Source organism: Xyrauchen texanus, chromosome 20, assembly GCF_025860055.1.
Source record: "Xyrauchen texanus isolate HMW12.3.18 chromosome 20, RBS_HiC_50CHRs, whole genome shotgun sequence".
NCBI lineage: Eukaryota > Metazoa > Chordata > Actinopteri > Cypriniformes > Catostomidae > Xyrauchen > Xyrauchen texanus.
The window spans coordinates 43,080,882-43,098,687 of NC_068295.1; the positions used below are offsets into that span (position 1 = coordinate 43,080,882).

The following is a 17,806-nucleotide window of genomic DNA, read 5'->3' on the forward strand; positions in this document are numbered from 1 at the left end:
ATTCACAGTAATTGACAAAAATAGCTGTTGTAAAATCCACAGTTTATTTTTTGTTTTAATATGATATATTTCATAATATTCTAAAGACCTATGTATAGCTGTCAGATATCTGTATTCGATGTCTCAGAGGGGAGAGTTGTTCTACTGTTCTACTGTAATGATAGACAGTAGAGAGCTGTATAATCTAACATTAAGACCTGCCAATTATGTCAAATGTATTCTAGCAAAACATTTATTGTGTTATGATATCTTGTACATTATATCATTACACCTATTGTACATTTGTGTTTGATGTTAATTTGTTTTTATTAATAACAGCCATAATTGTTTCCGATTAATAAATTATTTAAAATTACATTAATTCAGTTGTCAAAAGTATTTGACAAAATATGGGCTTTGTGTATGGTTAAAATGACCATGAAAATAAATTCCATGGGGCAGTTCCACTGGTGTTTCCTGAAAGTTGTGATCTCATTGCCTGTACTATGCAGACAAATCAAATTCCAAGACAAATTATGCTGAAAATCTAAGACTTTTATCAAAGATGCTGAAAATCAATGACCTTTTCACAAAGTGTTAAAGCTAGACCTAGTGATTGTATTCTAGTATAATGAAAGTTTGGTCTGATGTGAACATACACATTTTTAAGGTAAAAAATCATGCAGTGGTGATTAAAAGCAGTCAATAGAAGGCACTTGCACAAACTACCACAAATAGGGTATAAATCCAAGTCTAATAGAATGAATGTTACTATAAGTACATTTTTGCAAACAGACTTTTATGTGCCGAATTCTACATTTTGTTGCAGTTTCCTGGTGAAATGAACAGTAGAGGAGCTACAAAACTGTGCGTTTCATTCACTCTCACACAAATGGCGGAATATGACTTTATAAACTATGACTCACACACTACTATCTTATGATATCGAAACACTATCGGTTAAGTTTAGGCATTGGTTAAGGGTAAGCATGTATTGTGTATCTAATATTCACCTTAAAAACCTTGAAAAAGTCTGATTACGACACCATTTCACTTGCTTTTGGTGCACCCCACAGGACATTACAATAAGAACCGCAGCCAAACGTGTAATAATGCATGCAATTTCGGTTTGCAAACATTTTGCCACAGTCGCATATAGTTCATGACTAAATTAGGTCCTGAAACTCTTTAAAAAAAAATATTTTGCAACAACAGGTTAGTGAAATTTGGTGTTTAACCTTTTAAACCTTACTTTAATTTTGTCAAACTAACTACATATGAGCTTTAAAAAGAAATAAAAAATGCATTTTATATGATGTTTGTGGTTTTTGCGACCCCTAATAATGAAACTTAAATGAACATAAAAATGAAATAGACAAGATGTAAGAAAAAATAAAGAAACTGATAAATGCAAATGTCCACTAAATTTAGGCAAAATGTTCATTTGATCACTTTTTGACAACCAAATGATATAACGTCTAGGTTACGTATGTAACCTCCGTTCCCCAATGGAGGGAACGAGACGTTGTGTCAGAGAAGCGACACTAGGGGTCTCTCTTGAGCGCCAATATTCACCTCTGAACTATGAAAAAAGGCCATGAGAGTTGGCAACCAGTATTTGCATGTCCCGTCCCGGATATACGGGTATTTAACCGGCGCAAATACGGGAGTTCATTCAGGATATTTCTGAGGAGCCGGAAATGGTCCGGCTACAACAGTGGCTCGGCTCAGCGACGTGGCAGGGGAGATACAACGCCTCGCTCCTCCATCGGGAATGGAGATAACATACGTAACCTAGACGTTCTCTTCTGTCGCTCTCTCCACGTTGTGTCAGAGAAGCGACACTAGGGGTCCACTTATAAAGTGCCATGCGCTGAGCCGTGTAACGTGAACTGCTGATGCAGGAGCGAGCAGGTATACCTACGTGCAAAACGACCAACTGCATCAGGCTGCACGCACTCTTCCCCAATGCCCCATTTAAGCCATCAGACTCCTTATCGTTACCCTGGAGGGAGGAACAAGGTGATGGCTGCCAACATGGGAACGGGCCAGCCTGGCTGGGCCTCTTTTCTCTCTATGTTTCTCGCATAGAGCAACTACGGCCGGGGCCCTTACACGCATTGAGGGAAAGGGGTCTTAGCCCTTATTCAGGGTGGAGAAGACCCTGCGGAGGCCACGCCTACCTGGGAGGGGAGACAAATTTTAGTGGCAAACACATCAGAGGCCTGGCTTAGGGCCTAAGTGGAAAAGTTGGTGCGGTGGTAGATCCAGCCTCGTAGAGGGTGGAAGCATACAACACGGTGACCGAGGCAGCTGTGACTGCCTAAGGGAAACACGGGGGTCCGCTCGAGAGGGGACAGTACTGTGGCATTACACACAGGGGGAGTCCAAACAGGAGGCCTTACCTGTGGAGCACCTATACCAGTACAGGGTAGCTTGCGGTACCACGCAGTGGCTTGGGTCGGTGAAGTTTCTCCGCTGAACTGCGACCCACGAGGGCTAGGGAGGAGTCAACCAGCATCTCAAACATGGGATCTCCTGGGAACGAAGGCGCACTGTTTTCCCTTGGTTAAGGGAAAGGGCACTAGGTGCAAGCGGTTCACCCGGTCAGATCGTCAGCGTGCTACCAAGTTCTACGGGCTCGGACCTGAGAAAACACGGGACGATACTGACTCAACTCGGAGATTATAGAATCTCGCAAAAGTGTTAGGTGTTGCCCAGCCTGCTGCTCTACAGATGTCTGCTAGGGCGGTGCCCCTAGCCAGTGCCCACGAGGACGCAACACTTCGAGTCTAGCGGCTCGAAGGGGGGTCTCTGGAGTCCCGTGAGAACGACCGAGAGATCCCAGGAGGGGAACAGGTTAGGCCGGGAGGGAGTCATCCTCCGGGCACCTTTTAGGAATGTGACAATTAAGTCGTGCTTACCAAGAGACTTGCCGTCTACCGTGTCATGGTGGGCTGCGATAGCAGCGACATATACCTTGAGGGTGGAGGGGGACAGCCTCCTCTCCAGCCTCTCCTGAAAAAACACGAGCACTGACCTAACTGCGCACTTCTGTGGGTCTTCGGCTCGGGAAGAACACCAGTCTGCGAACAGACGCCATTTTAGGGCATAAAGATGCCTGGTCGAAGGGGCTCTGGCTTGGTTGATAGTGTCTATGACGGCCGAAGGTAGGCCGGCTAGATCTTCCGCGTCCCGTCCAGGGGCCAGACGTGGAGGTTCCAGAGGTCTGGGTGCGGATGCCAGAGCGTGCCCTGTCCCTGAAAAAGAAGATCCATCCTCAAGGGAATTCGCTAGGGAGGGGCTGTCGGAGGAGCACGAGATCCGAGAACCATGTCCGGTTGGGCCAGTAGGGGGCCACCAGAGTGACATGCTCCTCGTCCTCTCTGACCTTGCATAGCACCTCTGAACTAGCCTATTCACCTCTGAACTATGAAAAAAGGCCATGAGAGTTGGCAACCAGTATTTGCATGTCCCGTCCCGGATATACGGGTATTTAACCGGCGCAAATACGGGAGTTCATTCAGGATATTTCTGAGGAGCCGGAAATGGTCCGGCTACAACAGTGGCTCGGCTCAGCGACGTGGCAGGGGAGATACAACGTCTCGTTCCCTCCAACGGGGAATGGAGATAACATACGTAACCTAGACGTTCCCCTTCTGTCGCTCTCTCCACGTTGTGTCAGAGAAGCGACACTAGGGGTCCACTTATAAAGTGCCATGCGCTGAGCCGTGTACGTGAACTGCTGATGCAGGAGCGAGCAGGTATACCTACGTGCAAAACGACCAACTGCATCAGGCTGCACGTACCCTTCCCCAATGCCCCATTTAAGCCATCAGACTCCTTATCGTTACCCTGGAGGGAGGAACATGGTGATGGCTGCCAACATGGGAACGGGCCAGCCTGGCTGGGCCTCTTTTCTCTCTATGTTTCTCGCATAGAGCAACTACGGCCGGGGCCCTTACACGCATTGAGGGAAAGGGGTCTTAGCCCTTATTCAGGGTGGAGAAGACCCTGCGGAGGCCACGCCTACCCGGGAGGGGAGACAAATTTTAGTGGCAAACACATCAGAGGCCTGGCTTAGGGCCTAAGTGGAAAAGTTGGTGCGGTGGTAGATCCAGCCTCGTAGAGGGTGGAAGCATACAACACGGTGACCGAGGCAGCTGTGACTGCCTAAGGGAAACACGGGGGTCCGCTCGAGAGGGGACAGTACTGTGGCATTACACACAGGGGGAGTCCAAACAGGAGGCCTTACCTGTGGAGCACCTATACCAGTACAGGGTAGCTTGCGGTACCCGCAGTGGCTTGGGTCGGCGAGTTTCTCCGCTGAACTGCGACCCACGAGGGCTAGGGAGGAGTCAACCAGCATCTCAAACATGGGATCTCCTGGGAACGAAGGCGCACTGTTTTCCCTTGGTTAAGGGAAAGGGCACTAGGTGCAAGCGGTTCACCCGGTCAGATCGTCAGCGTGCTACCAAGTTCTACGGGCTCGGACCTGAGAAAACACGGGACGATACTGACTCAACTCGGAGATTATAGAATCTCGCAAAAGTGTTAGGTGTTGCCCAGCCTGCTGCTCTACAGATGTCTGCTAGGGCGGTGCCCCTAGCCAGTGCCCACGAGGACGCAACACTTCGAGTCTAGCGGCTCGAAGGGGGGTCTCTGGAGTCCCGTGAGAACGACCGAGAGATCCCAGGAGGGGAACAGGTTAGGCCGGGAGGGAGTCATCCTCCGGGCACCTTTTAGGAATGTGACAATTAAGTCAGTGCTTACCAAGAGACTTGCCGTCTACCTTGTCATGGTGGGCTGCGATAGCAGAGACATATACCTTGAGGGTGGAGGGGACAGCCTCCTCTCCAGCCTCTCCTGAAAAACACGAGCACTGACCTAACTGCGCACTTCTGTGGGTCTTCGGCTCGGGAAGAACACCAGTCTGCGAACAGACGCCATTTTAGGGCATAAAGATGCCTGGTCGAAGGGGCTCTGGCTTGGTTGATAGTGTCTATGATGGCCGAAGGTAGGCCGGCTAGATCTTCCGCGTCCCGTCCAGGGGCCAGACGTGGAGGTTCCAGAGGTCTGGGTGCGGATGCCAGAGCGTGCCCTGTCCCTGAAAAAGAAGATCCATCCTCAAGGGAATTCGCTAGGGAGGGGCTGTCGCGAGGAGCACGAGATCCGAGAACCATGTCCGGTTGGGCCAGTAGGGGGCCACCAGAGTGACATGCTCCTCGTCCTCTCTGACCTTGCATAGCACCTGTGCAAGAAGGCTCACTGGGGGGAAAAGCGTACTTGCGCAGCCCCGCGGGCCAGCTGTGTGCCAGAGCATCTGTCCCAAGGGGAGCCTCTGTGAGGGCATACCAGAGCGGGCAGTGGGAGGTTTTCTGGGAGGCAAACAGGTCTACCTGGGCCTTGCCAAACCTGTCCCAAATCAGCTGAACCGACTGGGGGTGGAGCCTCCACTCTCCGCCGGGCAAGCTTTGTCTTACAGCGCGTCCGCTATCATATTGAGGTTGCTGGGGATGTGAGTGGCGCGCAGCGACTTGAGTCGCTGCTGGCTCCAAAGGAGGAGAGGACTCGAGTCTGGAGCCAGTGCTGAAGTGGTCTCATATGCATCAACCCCAGTGGCGCGACCACCGCGGAGGATGCCATATGCCCCAGGAGCTGTTGGAAACGTTTTAAAGGGACCACGGCGCCTGGCTTGAAGATGGAGAGACGTGCTGTCATTGAGACTGAGTCTAACTCCAAGCCGAGAAAAGAGATGCTCTGGACCGGGGTGAGCTTGCTCTTTTCCCAGTTGACCTGAAACCCCAAACGGCCGAGGTGTTTGAGCACCTGTTCTCTGTGTGCGCATAGTAATTCCCTCGAGGGGGCCAGAATGAGCCAATAGTCGAGGTAATTGAGTATGCGTATGCCAGCTCCTCGGAGCAGGGCCAGAGCCGCCTCTGCGACTTTTGTGAAGACTCGAGGGGACACAGACAGGCCAAAGGGGAGGACTTTGTACTGATATGCCTGGCCATCGAACGCGAACCGCAGAAAGGGTCGGTGTCGAGGGAGAATCGAGACGTGGAAGTACGCGTCCTTCAGGTCTACCGCTGCGAACCAATCGAGATGCCAGACGCCAGATAGAATTTGTTTCTGGGTGAGCATTTTGAACGAGAGTTTGGACAAGGTCCGATTGAAAACTCGCAAGTCCAAGATCGGTCGTAAGCCGCCGCCTTTCTTGGGTACAACGAAGGGCTGTAGAAACCCTTCTTCGTTTGGAGGGACAGGCTCTATCGCGTCCTTGATCAAAAGGAAGGCGATTTCTTCATGCAGGGACTGAACGTGTCTGTCTTGCACTGCGGAGAAACAAACGCCCACGAAGGGGGGCGGAGACCTGGCAAACTGAATTGCATAACCGAGTCGAATGGTCCGGTGCAGCCATCGCGACGGGTTGGGCAGTGAAAGCCACGCCTGTAAGCACCGTGCAAGGGGCACCATGGGGACGAGTTTTTTGGACGTACCCGGCGGGGCTTCGCAGCGGTGCGGAACAGGTAATGCGGCATCGGGGGACAACGTGGCACCCTGAGGCTCTGGTGCTGAGAACAAACTCAAAGCACTTACTTTGCTCCGCGCACCCGGCAGGGGGCGGGTTCGTGACTGAGGAGGAGGTCCGACGTTGGCTTCCTCTGGACTCGTCTGAACCGGCCTGCCGGGGGAACAGTCGTGGGGCTGAGGGTGGGAGCACCGCATCCAGGGAGCCGGGACTGTTGAGGCCTGAAAGCAGATTGCCGTGAGAACGGCATTTGCGGGCCATGTGACCAAGAGGTAAAGGAAATAGCTCTTTTATTGAGAATTTGGGTACCGCAGCCCCTGTTGAGGGGTGCGACAAATGAAAAAACAAAAGATTCTCCTCCCGGCCCTCCACCAGGGACGGAGCGGTCTTACCACCTCCGGAGCTAACTTCTCGCACTCTGGGTCCAGTGTTTCAGGAGCGCCTGGGAGCCTTCCGGGTCCTCGATGGGGTCCGTGAGACAGGGGGCGTACGCTTCCCGCGGTTTGCTCGACACTGGGGCTGAGAGCTGGGTTGAGGCGGAGCAGAAGGTCTTGTGGCCGTGGGAGGACGCCCTCGGCGAGCAGATGGAGCCCAGACCGTAGCGGCAGGCTTCCGGCGAGGCATGATGTGCGAGATGGCCTCCGTCTCAACCAAATTCAGCCATTGCTGACGTTCCTGGACCACCAGTGTGGCCATCGCCTGCCCGAGCGCCTGCGCGGTGACCTTCGTTGCTCTTAGGGCGAGGTCGGTCGCTGAGCGCAGTTCCTGCAGCGTGTCGGGATCAGGGCCACCCCGTGCATGTTTCGGAGTGCCTTGGCTTGGTGGGCCTGCAGGAGAGCCATGGCATGCAGGGCGGAAGCGGCGCGTCCGGTAGCGCTGTAGGCCTTCGCGGTGAGCGAGGATGTTGCTCTACAGGACCGGGAAGGGAGTACAGGGCGACCCTGCCTGGTGGTAGTGCTTCCGGGGCATAGATGGAGCGCAACAGCTCTATCCACCTGGGGGATCACCGTGTATCCATGGCACGTTCCGCGTCGAGGGTGGCAAGGGCGGATGAGCAGGTGGCGGTGCGACGAGTGGAGAGGGGTACTCTCCACGAAGACGTCAGCTCATCATGCACCTCCAGGAAGAATGGAACTGGGGGGGGCGAGGCTGTGAGCGGTGCCCAGCACCCAAGAACCAGTCGTCTAGCCGTGATGGCTGTGGGGAGGATGGAGGGTTCCAGTCCAAGCCCACGCTGTTGGCTGCCCGGGAAAGCATATCGGATATCTGTGCGTATCTGTGTATCTGGGCGGCAGCCCAGAGGAGTCCTTGGCGTCAGATCCCACGCCCTCCGATGTCGCGGCGAACTTGTCTGCTTCCATCACAAGAGGGTAGGCAGACTGGCTGTGAGGCGAGTCGCCGTCACCTCGAGCGGGGACAGGAGTCAACGAGCGTGTCGGGGCGCGGGTGGTCTGAGGGGGCGTACCCGGCGGAGCTGCACCCGCTGCCATCCCCGAATTGCCTCCATCACCAGCCACATCGTCCTCAATCCCGTGGGAAGGAGCGATGCGGGGGGGCGGCTGGAGTGGCTTGCTTACGGTTGTAAGCAAGCCGCTACCGCAACGTTGTCATGGTCATGTTCTCACAATGAGAACATGAACCATCCACAAACGCAGCCTCGGAGTGAATGCTGCCCAGACACACGAGACAATGCCTGTGGCCGTCGGAAGCGGAGAGTACTCTACCGCATCCAGGAACAACACAGGGGCGGAATTCATCTTGAAAAAGATGTGTCCTTAAAGAGACGTTCAACGCAGCTGTGTTTTGCTCTTTTAGAGGAAATTACTCTTTTAAAATAAAATCACTCTTTTAAGAAAAAAGAACTCGAAAGACATCTTTAAATATCTGCACTGTCGAAGCGCTCAGGAGCAGGAAATGCACAGCCGTGCAAACAGGAGAAAGCCACTGTTGTGCGCCATAAGATCCAGCAGAGGAGCAGAGGATATCAGGAACTCGGTGTGTACACGCAGCAGTTGCAGACACGACCATCGGCTCCGAAGAAATTTTCTGAATGAACTCCCGTATTTGCGCCGCTTAAAAACCCATATGTCCGGGGGCGGGACATGCAAATACTGGTTGCCAACGCTCATTGGCCTTTTTTCATAGTTCAGAGGTGAATATCGGCGCTCAAGAGAGACCCCTAGTGTCGCTTCTCTGACACTACGTGGAGAGAGCGACAGAAGGGGAACTTCATGGGTGTCACAATTTAAAAATTGTGATGTTATATTTTTTTTAGATGTCCAAAAAGTGCGACACTAATAAACAATAAATTTTTGGTAATCACAATTAGTTCGTAGGCCTAATTACAATTAATTAAATATCAATTCAAAAGAGTTTGTCAAAATTAGGATATTGTTGTGTGATTTTAATTGATAGACACAGCTGAGATCATCAAGAAGTGTTAGGTGTAATTTGATTAAAAAAGTAAATAGTTACAGTAATTTAGTAGTGTAATACATTACATTTTACATTTGTATAATCAGATTATCATTACTGACTTTTAATTAAGCTATTTTCCTTTAAGTACATTCCTTTTTTGAGTAACTTACCCAACACTCAAGACCTCTGGCAGATGGGGGAGTGTTTGAAATTGGTTTGAAACAATTATTATTGCAATTTTTTGTCACTAGTGGAACAAAATGTCACTTCACCTTTAATCTAAGTAAAATCCGATGAGAATTTCACAATCGATGTGGAAGGGCACTATGCCTAGTAAAGGGGTTTAAATGAATAACTTCTGGAGGAAATGGAAGCCATGAGGAAAACATATTTGTACATTACCTACCAACTATCAACTTGATGGTATTTGTGAAGACACCGTTCAAAGCTTGTGCGAGAGATACTGCTGCAGAACAAAGAAAACATGAGACAGACAGATTAATAGTGTCAGTGCTTTTGTTTACCAACAATCATGCTGAGATGACATTTTCCAAATCAGTGAGATCAAATTTTTTCCACATTCTGATGGTTGATGTGAACATTAACTGAAGCTCCTGACCAGTATCTGTACGATGTTATGCACTGCACTGCTGTCACATGATTGGCTGATTAGATAAATGTTGATTGTTGATGCCAGACAGGCTGGTTTGAGTATTTCTGTAACTGCTGATCTCCTGGGATTTTCACACATAACAGTCTCTAGAATTTACTACAAATGGTGCTAAAAACACAAAACATCCAGTGAGTGGCAGAATGCTATTCTGAGATGCATGTTAGCGCTGTTTTGGTGGGATGAGGGGACTTACACAATATTAGGCAGGTGGATTTAATGTTGTGGCTGATCGATATATATATATATATATATATATATATATATATATATATATATATATATATATATATATATATATATATATATATATATATATATAGTGTTGTCAAAATATTCGGTACTTCGGTACCAAGTCGGTACTAAAAAAAAAAAAACCTCTCGGTACCAAGTACCAGTGGTACCGAGTACCCGGTCAAAGTTCGCGCATGCACGCACGAAGCGCGTGAAGTTGCGTCCTCCTCATGAAAGCGCTGAGACATGGCGAACGCCGGCGCTGCTGTGGTGACTGCTCTTGTTGATAAGAAAGGAGGAAAGAGCCATGTGTGGAAATATTTCGGATTTGCGGCTGATGACGAGGGGAACATCATAGATCATCAAAAACCAATTTGCAAACGATGTCATCGAAGTTTTCTCTCAAAAGCAGGAAACACATCAAACTTGATAAAACACCTTAAAGACCGACACCCGGATAGAGTTCAAGCAGGTAAGTTTCAAATTAATTTCAAATTCAGAGGTTCTGTTTTGAGTTATATACCATATTTTAATTTGAATGTCGGATTGAAATAAACACAATGTTAGCCGTGTAGTAAATCATTAGCATAACGTTACTTGGTGCAGCTAACGCAAATATAATGAGTGTTAGAATTAAGCTTCTTTATTAACTATTTAATGCTACTATACATTTTATTAGGGTTAAAAAAAAAAAAACAGGAGGACATGAATGTTTTTTTTAAATGACACACCAGAGGTTTTTTTAAATGACCTTTTAATTTATAAAAATGTTTAAGTTTATAAATATAACACTGAGTGTTTATTCAGTCATGGCTTATTGTTGTGTTTTTTAGGTGTGTAATTTATTTTCATTTATTAGTTGTGGAAAAACTTGAAACACAATTTTAAATAAGTATAAAGAATGGCATTGTTTACCTTTATTAATAAAAATAGTGTGTTGTTCAATTAGCATGTTTTTGTGTTTTGCTTTGGTACCGAGAACCATGGATTTTTTCTTGTAAATTTAGTCTAAATTAAACTTTGGTTTGGTACCGAAATTGGTACCGAGAACCGTGGATTTTCACTGGTATCGGTACCGAATACTGAAATTTTGGTACTGTGACAACATATATATATATATATATATATATATATATATATAAAACATACAGTGCACCACTATGTAACACGTTCAAGCTTGGAGATGGAAGGGAGGAGACAGAGAGCAGTGATGGCTCTTTTTTCTCTGCCTTCAACACTCTGTGTGCACTCTTTTCGGTGCTTCTCTCAGTTTATTCAGATCAGTGTAACACACAGTTTTCAACATAAACTTCTCTGTATCTTCAGCTTCACAACAGGTAGTTTGTCAAAATAAACTTCTGAGTCTTCAGCTTCACAATAACATAAATCACTCAATAAGACATGCCAGTCACTGGTCACTCGTGTCGTTATCTCTCTCTTGTCTGGCGGTGGCATGGCTGTTTATATGCCGCTCTCCCCATGCTCACTGGAATTAGGCATTAGACATAATTTAGCTCAAGTGCAAGTGCCCTTACCACTTTCTCTCTCTCCAGATAGGTGCTCGACCACACCCCCGCTACCACACGCTACTAATTACAATAATAATAATATGTTATATATTTATTTGTACTTATACATGAGCCAAAGACACTTGTAGTCTTCAGATAAAAGAGGATATTCAATGTTTTTCAATTTAACAACTAAAGGTTTATATACTGATAAATGACAAATAGTGTGAGATAAACAAATGTTTAGAAAGTACAGCCTCCATTGTCCAAAAACCCTAAAAAAAAACGTCTAGGTTACGTATGTAACCTCCATTCCCCGATGGAGGGGACAAGACGTTGTGTCGAAGAAGCGACACTAGGGGTCTCTCTTGAGCACCGAATATGCCTCTGATCTATGAAAAGAGGCCAATGAGAAGTTGGCAGATAGTATTTGCATACCACGCCTCTGGACATACGGGTATAAAAGCGAGGAAATAATATGAGTTAATTCAGGATTTTTCTGAGGAGCCGGCTGACGGCACAGCACGCACGCACGCTGCACGAGAGTTTGTTTGTGGCCTGCTTAGCACTGCTTATTCTCATACGTTCAACGTTATAGTCATCGTTCATAGTTATATCCTTTGTCATTTTACCGCGTCGTTCATAGTTATATCCTTTGTCATTTTACCGCGTTTCAGATTCTTCTTTTTCTCCCATTTCATCTGCATGTATTTTACCGGTTTCTGCTGACACCTAGCTAGCGTCTGTGTTTGTAGCCTTTAATCCTTAAACATCTGCCATTTTTAAGCACGCATCGGGTCTTCCCGTATTATTCTCTTATTGGGATTCAACTGCGTGCATATTCCACCTGTATCCGCGTTCTATTTTTATCGAGATTAAACTGCGTGTTTTTTCAGCGCGCACCCGTTTTTTCTCCTCTGTGGTGCACAGATTATTGCATCGATCTCAAAGCACCGCTTATCAAGAACAACCACCACAAACAACAAACAATTTTGTGAGGGATTCAAATCAATCTCAAAAACCCTCACCGCTCAGGAACAACGAACAATTTGCGGTAAGTCATGGCATCGGCTCATGTTATTTCTTCCTGCATTGCATGTCACATGTTTAAAATAGCCTCCTCCGTCAGCAGTGAGGGATTCACATGTGATAAATGTAAGGAATTAGTCAGGCTGATGGAGAAGGTTAATGAGTTAGAGACTCGCATCCAAACGCTACTAGAGGTCAGTGAGAAAGAGAAGCCGGTAGATACTGTTTCGGATGCGGGCAGTACAGAGAGCAACACACACACGTCTCGGCGGCATACTCGTTCAGCAAAGAGACACCACTCTCCCGCTCCTGTTAGGGTTTCCAATAAATTTTCCCCACTCAGTGATACACCCACTGAGAATCATATTGAAAGAGCCCTTGTTATCGGTGATTCTATTGTAAGGAACGTGGAAATAGAGACTCCAGCCACTATTGTTAATTGCATTTCGGGGGCCAGAGCGTCTGACATCAAATCAAATGTACAAGTGCTGGCTAATGCTAAACGTAGATTTTCTAAAATTGTTATCCACTAACGATGTCCGGCTTCGCCAGTCGGAGATCACTAAAGATAATGTTAAAGAGGTGTGCAAATTTGCAAAAACGATGTCAGACACTGTAATATGCTCTGGTCCCCTCCCTGCTCGTCGTGGTGACGAGGTTTATAGTAGATTAGTGTCACTGAATGGCTGGATGTCTGAGTGGTGTCTGCAGAATAAAATAGGATTTATAGACAATTGGAAAAGTTTTTGGGGTAGACCTGACCTGCTAAAGAGAGCGGACTCCATCCCTCCAGGAAGGTGCTGCTCTCCTCTCTAGTAATTTGGCTCATAGACTTAATAATGATATTAATTGACTAAATGGGGCCCAGGTCAGGAAGCAGACAAACTGGTTAATCCGAGCGTCTGCTAGCTGCCTTGAGACGTCACACAGGTCACATAAACTACAACACATAGAGACTGTATCACCTAGATATCTCATAGAGACTGTGTCTGTTCCACGAACTACTGAAACACAATACCCTCACTAAATCATTTAGAAAAAATTTGATTAAGGTCAAACTTGAACAAAACAAACAAATTCAAAATACACATCATATAAAAATAGGGCTACTAAACATTAGATCTCTTTCTACCAAAGCACTAATTGTCAATGAAATGATTACAGATCATAGATTGGATGCGCTCTGTTTGACTGAAACCTGGCTTAAACCGGATGAATATATTAGTTTAAATGAATCTACTCCCCCAGGTTATTGTTATAAACATGAGCCTCGTCTGAAGGGTCGAGGAGGAGGTATTGCTACAATTTACAGTGAAGTTTTTGGTGTTACTCAGAGGACAGGATATAAATGTAAGTCTTTTGAACTAATAATGCTTAATGTGACACCGTCAAATACAAATATAAATAAAAAATCTCTGTTGTCCTTTACCCTTGCTACAGTGTATAGATCACCTGGGCCTTATTCAGATTTCCTTAGTGAATTTGCAAAAACATTTTTTTTATCAGATCTTGTTACTGTAGATAGAGCCTTAATTGTTGGTGACTTCAACATTCACATAGATAATGAAAATGATACATTGGGATTAGCATTTATCGATATTCTCAACTCTCTTGGAGTCAGACAAAATGTAACAGGACCAACTCATCGCCATAATCATACGCTAGATTTAATTCTGTTATATGGAGTTGATGTTGATAATATAGAAATTCTGCAGCAGAGCGATGACATCTCGGATCATTACCTCGTCTCTTGCATGCTGCAATCAGCTAATGTTACTCAATCTACACCACGCTATTGTTCAGGTAGAACTATTCTTTCGGCCACTAAAGATAGCTTCACTAATACACTTCCAGATCTATCTCATATACTCAATAAACCCCAAAGCCCAGAAAAACTTGATGAAATAACAAAAAATTTAAATGCAGTCTTCTCTAGCACCCCTGATGTTGTCACCCCATTTCGATTAAAGAAAATTAAAGAAATAAGCCATGCACCATGGTACAATGATCACACTCATTCTCTCAAGATAGCAGCTCAGAAAATGGAGCGCCTGTGGAAAAATACAAAATTAGAAGTATTTCAGGGTGCATGGATGGATAGTGTCTGTAGCTACAAACACGCACTCAAAGCTGCCAGGTCAGCATATTTTAGTAAACTCATAGAAAATAACCACAACAATCCTAGATGTTTATTCAGTACTGTGGCTAAATTGGTTAGGTATAAAGCCTCAACCGAACCAGATATTACGTCACAGCTCAAGAGTAATGACTTCATGAATTTCTTTAGAGATAAAATTGAAATAATCAGAAATAAAATTGGAATTATGCAATCATCTGTCATAGCACCTCAGAAAACAGTGTTGAATAATTTCCCTCATGTGCAACTTCAATCCTTCGCTATCATAGGTCATGAAGAGCTAACAAAACGTATCGAAACATCAAAAGCCACAACTTGTTTGTTAGATCCTATACCAACTAAGCTCTTAAAAGAGGTATCTTCTGTAATATCAGAACCTCTTCTTAATATCATTAACTCCTCGCTATGCTTAGGACATGTCCCAAGAAACTTTAAAATGGCAATTATCAAACCGCTAATTAAGAAGCCACAACTTGATCCTGAGAACTTGCTAATTATAGACCGATTTCAAATCTCCCGTTTATGTCAAAAATACTAGAAAATGTAGTATCCTCCCAAATATGTTCATTTCTACAGAGAAATAGTATATATGAAGAATTTCAATCAGGATTTAGGCCTCATCACAGTACAGAGACTGCACTTATCAGAGTTACAAATGACTTGCTCTTATCATCTGATCGCGGCTGCATTTCTCTTCTAGTGCTTTTAGATCTTAGTGCTGCATTCGACATGATAGATCATGACATTCTCTTGAATAGGCTGGAGAATTATGTTGGAATTTGTGGAGTGGCATTAGCATGGTTTAGGTCATATTTAGCAGACCACTACCACTTTGTCTATGTAAATGAGGAATTGTCAAACCAAACAAAAGTAAAATATGGAGTGCCACAGGGATCAGTTTTAGGGCCTCTGCTTTTCTCCATGTATATGCTTCCCCTGGGAGATATTATCAGGAATCGTGGAATAAGTTTCCACTGCTATGCTGACGATACACAACTTTATATTTCTTCAAAACCTGATGTGATTTCACAATTCTCAAAATTAGCAGAGTGTATCAATGAAATAAAAGATTGGATGGCCAGAAATTTCCTTCAACTCAATTCTGACAAAACAGAGGTTCTAATTATTGAACCAAAAAACTCTAAAAATAAGCCACTAAAATATAATTTGACTCTAGATGGATGTACTGTTACATCATCTTCAACAGCGAAGAACTTAGGTGTTCTATTTGATACCAATCTGTCCTTTGAAAATCAAATTACAAATGTTTGTAGAACAGCATTCTTCCACCTAAGAAATATTGCTAAATTAAGGCATATGCTCTCGGTTGCTGATGCCGAAAAAATAATTCATGCGTTCATGACCTCAAGACTAGATTATTGTAATGCATTACTGGGAGGATGTCCAGCAAGATCAATAAAAAAAATTTCAATTGGTTCAAAATGCAGCAGCCAGAGTGCTGACGAGAACCAAAAAATATGATCATATTAGCCCCATTTTATCATTGTTACATTGGCTACCTGTTAAATTCCGTATTGATTTTAAAATTCTGTTAACTACTGTTAAGAATGAGGCAGCGAAGGCAGACGAAGATTGAGGACCCAAATGCAGTTATCTTTATTGACTAGAATACAGGCAAAACACAAAGGAAAGCCCACAATGGGGAAACAAAACATAAACTAAAACAATAGGGCAGGAGGACACATACCAGGCTACAACATACAACGATCGACCAGGAGTGAACAAGAAACAGGGCTTAAATACACAAGGACAGGATGATTACAAATGATAATCAGGTGTGAACAATGACACAAAATGGCAGTGATGACGGCAGGTGGATTGTGGGAAATGTAGTTCGGACAAAGACAAGTGAAACCAGGGCAGACAACAAGGGAATCGTGACAACTACGTACATAGCTTTGAATGGTGTAGCTCCGCAGTACTTAAGTGATCTTCTACCACGCTATATTCCAACACGTTCATTAAGATCGCAAAATTCTGGACTATTAATAGTTCCTAGAATATCAAAATCCACTAAAGGAGGAAGATCCTTTTCATATTTGGCTCCTAAACTATGGAATAGTCTCCCAAACACTGTTCGAGATGCAGACACACTCTCTCAGTTTAAGTCTAGACTAAAGACCAGGCATACACCGAATTTATCCTCCAACCCACAATTAGGCTGCTTTAGTTGGGTCTGCCGGAACCAGAAACCAGAAACATTGAGCATGATCTCTAACTCTGCAATAAATTAAATGGCATCTACGCTTACATCTTTTTATTTGTTTCCCTGTCTCAACCTCGGGACTCCTATCCTGAGGTCACCAGAACCGGCTGGATCCAGCACCATTCCTGCTTCATGTTGGACTCCACTTCTACATGTCGCAGAATGATGACTAAATGCAGCCGGTGCCAGCCAAACATCACTTCAGTCTATTATGACGGACTTCAGAGGATGAAATGATGCCAACGCCGACCTGCATCACCTCGGTCTATTTATGGACTACGATCTTGAAATTAAATGCTTAGACTAACTATTGCCAACAAAAGCCTTCATCAGCCAATTAACAAGGACAATTGCATCTATGTGAACTTCTGCAATTAATCAAGATGGACTTCAAAGACTTTGGTCATTAATCTTACAGTTCAAACACAATCTATGTTTAATCACTGACCCTTAACACTTAGTTTAATAATTTTAAACCATGATTTTACCTATACATAAGTTTAATAATTTTAAACCATGATTTTACCTATACATAATTAATATTTACATTACATTCATAATGTTAGCCAGAGGGGAACTGGCCCCCACAGTGAGTCTGGTTTCTCCCAAGGTTATTTTTCTCCATTAATCTACATCTTATGGAGTTTTGTGTTCCTTGCCACAGTCGCCTACAGCTTGCTCACTGGGGTTATTAATACAATTATCATTTAATTATTTTTAAACACTATTAAAAATCGTATTTTATCTAAATTACACAATGATGATTAATCAAGTTTATAGCCATTACAGTTTTATCGCCTGTTAATGCTGATATTCTGTAAAGCTGCTTTGAATTGATGTGTGTTGTGAAAGGTGCTATACAAATAAAATTGACTTGACTTGACATTGGCTCTTTAAGCAACATGTGGAAAGTGGCGCGGAGGTAGATCCAGCCTCAAGGAGGGGGGAGTTGCTACAACATGGTGTCTGGAAGGCATCTGGGGACTGCCTAAGGAAAACGTGGGTCCACTTTTGTAAGGGGACCATATCGTGGATAATACACAAAACCGTGCGTCTGTTCCTCCGTTGAACT

General features: G+C 45.1%; 1 protein-coding gene across 1 annotated transcript in view; it reads right to left on the reverse strand.

Moving 5' to 3' along the window:
• LOC127660596 (phospholipid phosphatase 4-like) overlaps window positions 1-17,806 on the reverse strand; it is a 173,453-nt gene that overhangs the window by 101,911 nt on the left and 53,736 nt on the right. Inside the window, exon 3 of the mRNA XM_052150914.1 lies at window positions 9,332-9,395. Coding sequence (XP_052006874.1) covers window positions 9,332-9,395 — 64 coding nt within the window. The remainder of the gene's footprint in view (window positions 1-9,331; window positions 9,396-17,806) is intronic.